General features: G+C 48.4%; 1 protein-coding gene across 1 annotated transcript in view; it reads left to right on the forward strand.

Moving 5' to 3' along the window:
- The window catches only part of LOC135825995 (tyrosine-protein kinase RYK-like), a 46695-nt gene that overhangs the window by 15479 nt on the left and 17729 nt on the right, over positions 1-13487 (forward strand). The window contains exons 2-5 of the mRNA XM_065338629.1: positions 8307-8470; positions 11230-11350; positions 11938-12132; positions 12790-13158. Coding sequence (XP_065194701.1) covers positions 8307-8470; positions 11230-11350; positions 11938-12132; positions 12790-13158 — 849 coding nt within the window. The remainder of the gene's footprint in view (positions 1-8306; positions 8471-11229; positions 11351-11937; positions 12133-12789; positions 13159-13487) is intronic.

Raw genomic sequence — 13487 nt, forward strand, 5'->3', positions numbered from 1 at the left:
ATGAGGGTACATGAGGAAGTGGCTATCTTATCATCAAAGTCACTGATGGCCAACGCTCTGAAGTGTGCAGTGGAAGCGATCCTGCAGGCGTGGTAGCAACTTCCTTCACCGCCGAGGTAACTGCAGCAGTGGCCGGTCTCTCTGCGGCAGGAGATCTACTTACGGCTGGCCTCACCAACACAGATGATCAACCTTCGCTGCCAGACCTCATCCTCGTTACGGACAGTCGTTCGTTGACTGAATCTGTTGCCGGCGATCCGTACCGTATGAGCCCAGATACGATTCCTGTGTTTGATGTTATCAAGAGCATTAGCCAGCTTGTTAGCAGCATCCACCTTGTCTGGGTTAGCAGTCACTGTGGCTTATTCCTCAATGACAAGGTAGATCGCCTGGCTGCGGCTGGTACCCAGGTCCCCCTGGGTCACGTTCGTCTTCCAGTGCAAGCCACCAAGACTGCAGTCCGCAAGGCAACACGGTACCCGCCACCACTGCTCGACACCAAGAAGCTCGGTGACCTTCGGACACGGAAAGCGTCCTGCAAGCTGAACCAGCTGATGACCGGCCACTGTAGTCTTCTGAATGGCTACCTCCTCCGCATTGGAGCTGCAGACTCGCCTCACTGTGTCTTCTGCCCTGGTGTCGTCGAGGATGCAATGCACTTCCTATTCGACTGCCCAGGAAGAGCACAAAGCCGTCACTCTGCAGCTCTTCAGTCGTCTTCATCCGTCAGTCAAGCTGTAGCCGACTCTCCCTACAATATTGCACAATTCTTGCAATTGGAGAAACTGTTATGAAGTTTCGAACACAGACTTGAAACACGATACAGCTGTACATGATGAATTGCTACTATTATTATGTGTTATTATTATGCGACTACACCATAGCTCAGTGGTTAGAGCCTCGCTGGCTACAAGCAAGGGTCCCTGGTTCGAGTCCTGGTGGTGACAGTCAATTTTTTCTTCAGACTTTTCCCGATTGTCTCTTTCCCTCAAAACCAGTTAATATTTCATGACTTGGGACTCCCCGCGTGCTAGTTTGTACGTGAAGTGTGTGGGTACAGTGAGGGCTGCGTCCCACCCGCCTGTGTGGATTCACAGGAAGTGTGAGTTACGAAGTCTGAAGAAAACGTTGAACGGTCTCTGCTTGGATGACGACTACACCATAGCTCAGTGGTTAGAGCATCGCTGGCTACAAGCAAGGGTCCCTGGTTCGAGTCCTGGTGGTGACAGTCAATCTTTTCTTCAGACTTTTCCCGATCGTCTCTTTCCCTCAAAACCAGTTAATATTATTATGTGAACTCTCATTACACTGGTATGCAGTAATACCTTCCACATAGTCATTAGTCTAGCATGGCGTCATATATTTATCTCAATTCAGTGTTTTCCGAAGAATAAAAATATAAATTAAATCCTAGGGTTCCCAGTAAAAAGGCAACGCCTGTTGGGAGTTCCCTAGTAAAATAATAAATTCTACTACTACTACTACTAGACAGCGCGAAAAAAATTCACGGTTCGCGTGAGACTCGGTTTCTCAATATAGAGGCCGAGTTTTCCGCATCCGTAGGAACGCCACCACCCATCAAGGATCAAGGCGCAGATGCAGCTCCTAAAGCGGTTGGAGGTGAGTAGATCAGCTCACCAGCATGTGGTCAAAGACCGAAAATCCCATTCACTGCATCTGCATCACTGCGCGAAAAGGAGATCCATAAATGGTTTAGCATGAATGCCACAGTTGCAAATTCTGCAATCGCAAAATTAAAACCTCGCAAACCTGTCCGGATTCTGAAAACGCGAACTAAAAACGCCGCGAAAATTTCACGCTTTACAGTAACAGTTTACTGTATATTAAAAGGGAAGTTAAGGCAAAAATTAAAATTTCACCAGTTGTAGTCTTCAGGGTGCTGAGTCGAATGGTCGTGGTCCGAGGAAACTGAGACTCTCCCTTCCTACTTGAATCCCAATCGAACTCGCGCACTTCCACCGAAATTGGGTGACTGCGCCCTACTAGATGGGGATTTGTATGCAAAATGTCACTAAAAGCGCCATTTCGTTCTTATAAAAGCACGGATGACCGCGATTGGCCCATATGTTGTAGTCTTTTGGACACTGAGTCGACTGGTTTTGGTCCGAAAAGGCTGCGATGCAGCGTTCCTCCTTTATTCCCAATCGAACATGGTTGAACAAGCGGTCACGTGCTCCTGGGTGCCCAAATCACCTGGTCACCACGCCAGCATGCAGGCGACAACTTTCACACCAAGGTAGGTGTTGGCGGATAATGCTCGGTAATATGGGATATAATGCTCTCAGTAATGCTCCACAAAAGGCCATATAATGCTCCAAATAATGTTGATAATGCTCCGCCGGATGGAATATAAACTCCTAAACCTTGTGGTATCGGGCTAAGAAAAGCGCTATACTATTGCACCCATGCTATGCAACATAGAACGCACAATCTGGATCCGCCGCAGAGACTCGGACGGCCTCAGTAAGACCGGTGCCGGCTAGAGCCTTCCCAAGTCGTTTCTGATACGCCAAGAAGGACTCCTTGACCAGCTTCTGCCTCTGAATTTCCCTCTCCAAACGGGACTTTCCTTGTTTGTGTCTCGCGGTAGCAATATGGGACATGATTATACCCTTCTTCCCTGCATGGCAATGTTGTATGGCATGCCAGGCACACTAACTTGCCACAGTCGCTTTTGAGCGGCTCCGCACCCGTGATTCGGCACTGATGGCCACTTCAGTGCTCTGTCCATGAGCTACTCGTACTCGCGTCCTTTTGGAAACATTTTCAGACTTGGTAATAGCTGTTTTCTGAAAAGACCGCTTCCTCGCTATCGCGGCAGAATCTGCAGTTTCCAACTCGACGACGTCACTATCATCAGAGGACTCCGCCAAAAGCTCATCTGGAGAAAGCCCAGCTTCCTCCCTATCCCAAGAACGACATCGCGGCGAGTCAGCCATCAGCGTTGGCTGCTAGTTAGCTGGTCTTACACAATGGTCAATGTCCGGTGAAAGTCCAGCGTTACTCTTCGACAAAGACATGGACTCTTGCTTCGATGAAACATGTTTTTTGTAACATTGTGGACGGTAACCGGGTAAGGTCTGGAATGTGTGCGTGTGCGCACCTCCACCGTTCCATGCTGGCTCACATTTTGTTTCGTTGGTTCGGCGTTGTCACCTGGATCTTCAAAAAGTAAGTATTAAAGGGGAAGTTAAGGCAAAAATTAAAATTTCACCAGTTGTAGTCTTCGGAGTGCTGAGTCGATTGGTCTTGGTCCGAGAAAGCTGAGACGCTCCCTTCCTACTTGAATCCCAATCGAACTCGCGCACTTCCACCGAAACTGGGTGACTGCGCCCTACTACATTGTAGATGGGGATTTGTATGCAAAATGTCACTAAAAGCGCCGTTTCGTTCTTATAAAAGCACGGATGACCGCGATTGGCCCATATGTTGTAGTCTTTTGGACGCCGAGTCGACTGGTTTTGGTCCGAAAAGGCTACGATGCAGCGTTCCTCCTTTATTCCCAATCGAACATGGTTGAACAAGTGGTCACGTGCTCCTGGGTGCCCAAATCACCTGGTCACCACGCCAGCAGGCGACAACTTTCACACCAAGGTTCAACTCGAGTGACAGGACTTTAGGCCTTGACGGATTATGCTAGCATAATTTTTCGCATAATTCCTACCAAAATCGATTAATCGCATAATTCGAGGCAAATTGCATACGAATCGCATAAAATTGTAATAATCCGCCTGTTCGCATCAAATTCCATACAGTTGTACATGTTCTACAAGTACAAGTACAAGTACATGTAGATGCACTAGGAAGTTGTAGGTTTACGACTCCCTTGATAACATTTCCAGTCCACTACAATCAGTGATGGTCGTAGCTACATGTAGGTCGGACGGTGCGTTGACCACGTTGAACTTTTGCTACTGCAGTACAACGCCCTCTACAAAAAATCCCCCTGTTATTTTGCACAGAACCATTATGCATTAGCAGCATATGTGAGCATAATGCAGCATAATATGATAACTTTTAGCATAAAAATAGCATAATTCTGCAATTTTTTCAGCAATGCGAAAAGCATAATTTCACGAAAATATTAGCATAATCCGTCAAGGCCTACAGGACTTCACCCAAAAAAGGTCAAACAGGCTAGTAAGCTGTACCCTGCAGGCACGGTGACCAGCTGACTGGTGTACGCAGGAGCACGTGACCGCTTGTTCAACCATGTTCGATTGGGAATAAAGGAGGAACGCTGCATCGCAGCCTTTTCGGACCAAAACCAGTCGACTCAGCGTCCAAAAGACTACAACATATGGGCCAATCGCGGTCATCCGTGCTTTTATAAGAACGAAACGGCGCTTTTAGTGACATTTTGCATACAAATCCCCATCTAGTAGGGCGCAGTCACCCAGTTTCGGTGGAAGTACGCGAGTTCGATTGGGATTCAAGTAGGAAGGGAGCGTCTCAGCTTTCTCGGACCAAGACCATTCGACTCAGCACCCCGAAGACTACAACTGGTGAAATTTTAATTTTTGCCTTAACTTCCCCTTTAATTTTATAGTAACTGTTAGTTAGTTGCTGGCCGAAGATAGACTTCCGGGACCGGAAGTTTCTGCGAGAGTTTCCACACTGTGCTGGACCACAGCTAGCTAGCACTATACTGCATGCAGAAGGCTGGGCCAGGCACTGCGTGCCACGATCTGTTTGGTACCATGCATGATGTGTGCGGTGGTCTATCGCTTGTAAGTAATTAGTTGTAGACTATTCTATAGTAACACATCGCGTATAGTAATAAATGTTGCCAATCAAAGACCAACGCTATAGCCGATACGAATCTGTACATGAGGATGTGAGTAGATCTACTATGCAGTCATGTAGAACGTCGTATAATGCCATTTTTGGCCTTGTAATGCTTTATAATGCTCGTAATGCTCCGGGTGGTGTATAATGCTCGATATAATGCCGGCATTATCCGCCAACACCTAAATTGTACCTACCATGTAGTAGAACTACAGTAAAACCTTTCAAGGCGGCCACTCGGATAAGGCGACCACCTGTCCTGGAAGACCACTGGAACCAGGACCAAATGATGCTATTTCCAGTCAATTGACCCCGGATAAGGCGACCACCTGGTAATACAATAGATACCACATTTTGAAGGTCCCTTGAGCGGTCGTGTTAGACAGGTTTCACTGTACATGTACATGTACCTACATGACACTACAGTCTACAACTGTTAGTATTGCTCAATGAAATCAAATCGCGTCACTCAAGTGCGCGCCGGGCGTTGCGCAACCCTAGAGCTGGCAACACTGTCACTAGGCTGCAAAATGGTGCAAGGCGAAAACTTACTTGAGTGACGTGACCGGATTTCATTGAACAGCACTGTTCTAACAAGTGCCACTGGATGAAATCCGATCCTGTATGAAAAGCCTAATGTTTAGTTACGGTAGTTTGTAGTCTATCCTGAACGAAGAAGGCGCTAGGCTAGGCTAGCTCCGCAGATAATTATTATTGGTTCCAAATTTCTCACCCCAGCCTTGGCAAGGGCGCTAAACAACGACTTATTACGTGTCCACAGCCCAGCACTGGAAACACGAGCCTGGACGCAGAACGCGTGTTCATTTCTCCTTGTCATTCGCGTTGAGGCCCATTGCCATTGGTTGCTCAGTTCTGTTCGCTTCGGAAACAACTTCTGTCCGCGAGTCGTGAGTCGTGACTGTCTGTGGGTGTGCGAGTTTGGGAGCTGTCTATATTCCGAGAACAAGGCTTTCAGGTGAGTACTTCTTTTCCGCTTTAGTTTTAGTCCTTTTGTTGCGAAGCCCGTTGTTTTCTGACATTCTTCTTTCGAATAGGACGGCGAAAGTCGACAGTTGAAGGAAATGGCGGAATTGCTGCAGAGAGCTCCGCCTTTGGGCTTTGGGCTTTACGTGGACACGCGGAAGGCCGCCATTCGGTCGAGTAGCTCCGGCACAGCCCGGAACACACGAATTCCAAAATATCTCCTCACGTAGGCCGGGTTGTTCGAAAGTATCAATTTTGTCAAAGCTTGGGAGCTGCAGCATTCCAGATTTTCATTACCGGCTGACTGGGCCCTGTGACACGTTCTACCGGAAAGTCGTGTGTGTTACCAGACCAAGGTAAACAGGCCAAGGAATTTAGAACAAGCCTTGCTGTGGTGTGTGTTGCGATAGAGTTATCGATAGATGGTTACTTTCTTGTTCGGGCATCTTTTGTTCTCTCTTCTTGACTGTTCCCAAAATTCTTTCGCTGTTTCTTCCGTTTGTCCAGCAGTCCCTCTGCGTGAACTACTTGCACTCCGCGCCCCGTCGAAAAACCTGTTTATCATGTCGCGCTTCTTTTCGCGCACATGTCCTTCGCTCCTAGATTCTAGCGAGACTGGTGCCATTGCGCACTTGAAAAAAAACATGGCCTCTTTCTATTACTAGGCACTTCAGGCGATTTTTTCAAAACGAGAAATACGCGTATTTCTTTTTTGTATCTGATTCAGATAGGTTTAGGAAGACTCCACAGAAAATTTGAAGCAAAAAGAATAACTTAGCACAGAGTTATAGCCACCCAAAGTCGGAGAATTGAATAACGGCATTTTCAGTATTTCGACGGCACCAGCAGCATATCAGAAATTGGCAGAACTTGCTTCAGTGTCTATAGTGGCAAAATACCAGGCTCGCTGGAAGCAGGTCAAAATAACCAGATGAATGCAGAAACAGCATGGTTTGGAAAAACTTCGGATTTTTCATCCGTCCGGCAGCTCCGACGAAGATATCGGGTGTGGTCACCATGGCAACTCCATAGCAACAGCATAGCAACTCCATCGCAACAGCATGAAAACAGTGCAGAGAAGCCTTCGGAAAAGCATAAGATGAGACTTTGAGGTATTAAAGATAAAGTAACTACAATAATTCAGTGCCAGAAAACATTGTTGCTACATGTACAGTACTGACTTGGTGATGAGTACGGAAGAACAATGAGCCGAAGACTGAGCAAACTAGAATTTACCGGGTATTTGACGGAAAGAAATGACAAACTATTACAATAGAACATCGTCTGCAAATTTTTGGGACTACTGAAACTTCAGCAACTCCAGCATGAGAGATTTTGTGCATAGAGTGTGTGCTGGATTCTTGGTATAATATTATCACCGTCAATGCTTTTCTTGGTCGCTGGAAGCCACCTGCTGATCAGCTGACGATTTGTTCCGAGCAGGCCGTTTTGATGTCAGCTCTCTTGGTCCAGTCGCCGAAGTATATACTGTCCTACTCGTCGCCTGCAGGAGAGGACGACTGCTCCGATGCGACTCCAATAACACCTGGCAATATTTCTTCTTGCGCAGCCATGCGCATGGGCTCCGACGAACAAGGACTATTGCCGGGAGGACGCCTGTCGCGGTTCGCTTCCAATAACACCTCGCATTATTTCTCCTTGCGCAGCAATGCGTAAAGTGTCGGACGAACGAGGACAACTGATCCCGAAAGGAAATACGACGCTGAAGACGATGAGCTACATGGCAAATGCGTGCAACCAAGTGAAATGCCCGAAAAATCCTTGCCGATTTTACTCGAACTGTACGTGAGTTCAAAAAATTGCCGCATCATGACGTATGTGGGCTCAAACGAAAGCTGAGGGCCTCAGCTACATGCTGCGCCACACGAGAAGGCCCTGCGCAGCTTCCGTGCAGCTACAGATCGATCTATGCATGCGCCTTTCCTTGGTGCCACGCATGTACGCGATTCAGAGTTAGTACTTTTTGACAGGTCATGTCACGTGACTGAAGTGCCTACTATTACGTGTGGAGACATCGGAAGCTACGCCAAATTTGTAGGATTTGATTTAGTAGGAGTCTATGTCTGAGTATGAGTCCGACTTGAGCCTTTTGGTGTCTTCAACTCGAGTATTCTCACTTCCCCCAATGGCTGTCATCATTGTGTGTTTGTCAGTGAAGGCATTCCAGCGGACTTGCATTGCATTGTGTATGTAGGCATTATGATGGACCGGTATCACATGTGATCACATGTGTACCGTATTTTCAGGAGTATAGTGTGCACTTTAGATGTGCTATTTTAGGCCCTAAATCGCAGGTGCGCACTATGCTCCGAATATGAAATGCATGTACTTCGATGAAGATTGAAGTGCGCACCCCCAATGAAGATTGGGGGTGCGCGTTATACAAAGGTGCGCACTACACTCCGACAAATACGGTATGTAGCGAGAACACACGAGAATGAGACTGTGTTCTTTGTGTCTCGTTTCCCGGCATGCTCTTCTTTCCTCTTCAGGAACGACACACTTTGGCGGCGAGCCTGTCTATTTCGTACTTGATTCTGTGAAGCAGCCAGTCAGTGTCACAGTGGCGAACGGCGCGTTGGCATTCGGCAAGCTACAGGCGCGGAGCGGTGATAAGAGCGGACTGGCTCTGAGTTGGACCAAGCGCCACGATGAGGTACAGTCTGCCTGCGAAAAAATATATGGCTTCTGTGTGTGTGTGCTTTCAAGACGATCTGGCCGAGTACAACCGTATTTTCCCAGGAGTGCCGTTTTTTCCGGAGTTTAGTGTGCAATTTAGATGTGCTATTTTAGGCCCTAAATCGCAGGTGCGCACTATGCTCCAAATATGAAGTGCACATACTTCAATGAAGATTGAAGTGCGCATCCCCAATGAAGACTGGGGGTGCGCGTTATACAAAGGTGCGCACTATACTCCGGAAAATACGGTATACGCCGCACTATTACAGCCGTGGCAGGGGCGTCGGACATGCTTCGGTCACTACGGTATTGACCGTATCACTTTTTGCCCCCAGGCATCCCATGAGTACATCAAAAGCACTGATTTGCAATCTAAATTTCGGAAATTTTTCAGCGGAACCACCCCTCCCAAAAAATAAACCTAACTCAGTGTTGAAGAGTGCGACCAGAGAGTGTGGAAGAGTGCGGCCCGACAGTGTGGAAGAGTGCGGCCCGACAGTGTGGAAGAGTGCGGCCAGACAGTTTGGAAGAGTGCGGCCAGACAGTGTGGAAGAGAGCGGCCAGACAGTGTTAAAGAGTGTGGCCGGCCCGACATTGTGGCCGGCCGCACTCTTCCACACTGTCTGGCCGCACTCTTCCACACTGTCTGGCCGCACTCTTCCAAACTGTCTGGCCGCACTCTTCCACACTGTCTGGCCGCACTCTTCCACACTGTCTGGCCGCACTCTTCCACACTGTCGTGCCGCACTCTTCCACACTGTCGTGCCACACTCTTCAACACTGTTTGGCCACTCTTCAACACTGTCTGGCCACTCTTCAACACTGTCTGGCCACTCTTCAACACTCTCTGGCCACTCTTCAACACACACAAGGCCATCTTTGTTGGACTCTGTCATGTGCACCACTGGTATGTCTTATCGATTTGCCGATTGCATGGCTGACACTCTCCATCATGAAATGGTTGAGCACGGAGATGCTGGCCGCACGCCAACGGCCTATCACGTACCTTGCCGCTCAACCAGTCAATATAGTCGCATATCCGACAACGTTGAGCATTTGGGCATTGTGACACACAATGTGTGATTTTACTGCTGCTAGATTTTGTACACAGCAGTGTTTGGATGTGTGCATGTACGCGACTGCCAGTTCGCTGACGACTCTGCACTGTTTGCCACTACCCGTACTGCTGCTGCTCTTGCTCTGGATATGTTCATCGATGTCTCGTCTGCCTTTGGTCTGACCGTCAATCTGGACAAGACCAAATTTATGGCGGTTGGCTATGGTATCACGGATGATGACCGACTTCCTCTTCCTGTGAAGAATGGCACATTGGAATGTGTGCGTGAGTTCCGATACCTGGGTGCTGTTATCCATGATTCTGGCCGATCTCACAAAGATGTATCGACCCGTGTTTCATCTGCCTCCCGTGCTTTTGGAGCGCTCCGTCATGCTGTCTTCAATGACCACAATCTCTCTCTGCGCACCAAGCGTCTGGTTTTCGAGGCCTGTGTTCTGTCCTTACTGCTCTATTGTGCGGAGACATGGGTACCGCTGCAAAGTGGTGTGCAACGGATCACGACCTTCTACTACCGGTCGCTTCTTTCCATCATGAGTGTTGCACAGCGGGATGTGTGGGACTTGAAGATAGCCAAGGACACCATTCTGAAAACATGGAATGCAGCAAAGCCACTGGATATCCCCGACCGCCTCATGCAGAGAAGACTGGAATGGCTTGGGCACGTGGTACGCATGCCTGAGGAGCGGATGCCGTGGATGTTGTTGTTTGGCACATTGCTGCCACCACGCCCAGCGTGTGGCCCGCGGAAACGATGGCGAGACGCAATTAGGGTCGACCTGCGACGAATAAACATCGCCGACGAGTCATGGTTTGACACAGCGCAGGAACGATCTGAGTGGCGGCAAGCTTATCGAGCAATACAACCAGCTCAGAAACTGGCTCGGGAGATCTGCGAGGTGTGCCGGCGTGCATTTGCTTGGCAGCAAGATATCGCCCGCCACAAGTGCATCATGGAACGGCGTAAACCAGTCCAGCAGCAAGCCAACAGCCGCCAGTGCTCCCAGTGTCACCGATGGTTTCAGAGTGCGGGTGGCATGTCCATCGCTGTGTCCAGTCCAATTCTGCCCCGAATGTTGCCAATGCCATAAGCTCTTCACCGGTACGCCTATGTATTCTGAAACCGTGCTGTACCGCTCACTGTCCCATTTGTGAACGCTGCTGTAAGTCGATCCAGGGCTTTGCTATCCACAACTGCAGCCGATCCACCAGGCGCCCAACTGCTGATGAAAGGGACAAGTTCCAATTGCAATGTCAGAATTGCCAGAGGCGTTTCAAAAGGCGAAACGACTTATCCCGTCACCAACGCTCATGTCTCCTCTCGTCTCCGTCTCGCTCAACGAGAAACACGTGACCTACATGGCAGTGTATACCAGGACCAGGTGTGCATGTGTGTGTCTGTGCATGTGTGTGTGTGTGCATGTGTGTGTGTGTGCATGTGTGTGTGTGCATGTGTGGGAGTGCATGTGTGGGAGTGTGCATGTGTGGGAGTACATGTGGGTTTGCGTGTGTGTGTTAGCATGCATGCTCGAGTGTGTGTTTGTTTGCATTCGAGTTAAGTATATGTGTGTGTGTGTTTTTGCATGTGAGCATGTGTGTGTTTTTGCATGTGAGTATGTGTGTGTACGTGTGTATGTGCATGTGAATTCCTTTCCATTCAGGCTGCAACAACACTGGCGTGGTCGACCACGTCCTCCAATGCAGATATTAGTGTCTCTCTCCAGAATGGAGTAAACCTTGAAACGCTGGACAACCCTGCATTCCTGGCTGGCGGCAGTGCACGTGAGTGAGAACTGATTAAATTCTGCATCAGTGGCAGGGGCGTGGCTTCGTATCAATGGTAGGGGCGTAATTTGTAGTTCATTGGTCCTTTTTCTTTTAAATTATCCCTGGCTATCCATCTGAATCGAAAGATTGTTAGTCATTGAAGTGCTGTGCAGTGTTCCATGCAGACATCACGGTGGCGTGCTGCAGAATCAGGTACCAAAGATAGTTTACTGTTTTCTAGTTTTATCCATGCTTGTACTTACAAAAGTCTATTTTCAGTGGTTATATGTGCACATACTTCACCACGTGCTGGAGCATACGGCACAACGGGTGTGAACACTGTCCATGTGTGTGTGTGTGTGTGTGTGTGTGTGTGTGTGTGTCCATGCGTTCACGCACGCATGTGTGTGTGTGTGTGTGTGTGTGTGTGTGCCGGTGTGTATGTGTGTGTGTGTGTGTGCCGGTGTGTATGTGTGTGTGTGCCGGTGTGTATGTATATATATGTATATATATGTGTGTGTGTGTGTGTGTGTGTGTACATTCATGAATTCGTTCCCGCATGATGCGTGTGTGCGTGCGCGGAACCATTATTGTATATGCAGTGCTTGATGTAGTCCTGCGCTGTGCGAGCACTGTGCAATCAGCTGCAGCAGCAAGACCATCGGCGTCCATTGCTGAAGAAGGAACTGTCAAGATCTATTTCACTTTCACAACACCTACTTCTGACGGGCTTTCCACAAAGACATTACCAACATTCCACCTTGACATTCCAGTGGCATGCCAACCGGATATTGAGGGTGAGTTTAGGACAAATATTATGGGTGAGATTAGTCCCAAGTCCGTACATAAGTACCTGCTCAAAATAAACACCCCCCCCTCCCCTTCATTCTTTTGACTCGGTCGTTGAAGCCTGATAAACATACTGCCTGGATAAAAGTCCTGGTACGGTTCCCACATTCCGTGCGTCACATATACCTACATGAAGAATGACTATTCCACTGTACACAAAGTCAGGTTTGAAAGTTAGCTCGTGCCTGAAAGTCAGTAGCTGCCCGAACGTTAGTACTGGTCTCACCGCTAAGTTCGGAAGTAAGTGCGTACAAATTTGTGGATACTATGTCAAAGCCACAGATTTTCACCTCTCATTCTTGAACAGGATGATCCGATCTATTCTCGAGATGGGGAAAGGATATGTTCAAATTCATTATCTATTTTCTGCATCCCACCCGCCTGCTTGGATTCACGTGAGTTTCAAAGTCTGAGGGAAATGTCGAAGGGCCTCTGATGACGGCTACACCATAGATGAGTGGTTAGAGCATCGTTGGCTTCAAGCGAAGGTCCCTGGTTAAAATCCTGGTGGTGACAGTCAATTTTTTCTTCAGACTTTCCCAATTTGCATCTTTCCTTCAAACCAATGAGTAATTTGTGTTTGTTTTTGCATCTTGTTCTTCCAGCAATAACTTCAGGTTCAATCCAGCCTGGAGAGAATACTTCTAGTACTACGGCAGTAATCGATGAGGCTCCTCACCTGGGAGATAACTCGTTGGCAAGGTCTCCAGCCGATTCTGACCTCGCCCGAGAGTTCACTCCTACGTCTGTGAGCCCAATTCAAACGTCATCATCATCAGATGGTGGCCTCGGCTCGGGCAGCACAGTCAGCACTTGGACATTGGTTGTCGTGGTAGTGGCGGCCATTATTGTCGTTGCCCTGGTGATAACAATCCTGTTCCTCATGCACAGGCGTAGAAACGGCAGCAAGGGTGCAAGCGACAATGTCCGTGACATCACAAAGTCAAAGAAGCTTCAAGGAATGGAAACTCCGGGTAAATGCATGTGTGCCAAGCAACTTACTGCAGGGGTGTATTCGAAGATATCATGGCCTCGAGCCAAATTCTTTGTCGTGTCTGGGAAAGCATATGTGCAAGTACAAGTATAGGCAAACCTCGCTTATCCGGTCCTCTTTTAGCCGGATCCCTCGCCATCCGGAAGAAAATCATTGATTACCGATTTACAGCATATGCCATCCATACATCCGGTATGTGTGTTCGACTATCCGGTTCCCTCGCCTATCTGGATAGTTTTGTGGAAAACGGATGTGTGCGGTTAAGCGAGGTCTGGCTGTATTGTATTTGCATGCATGGGGAGGGGGAGA

Source organism: Sycon ciliatum, chromosome 10 (assembly GCF_964019385.1).
Source record: "Sycon ciliatum chromosome 10, ocSycCili1.1, whole genome shotgun sequence".
Lineage (NCBI taxonomy): Eukaryota > Metazoa > Porifera > Calcarea > Leucosolenida > Sycettidae > Sycon > Sycon ciliatum.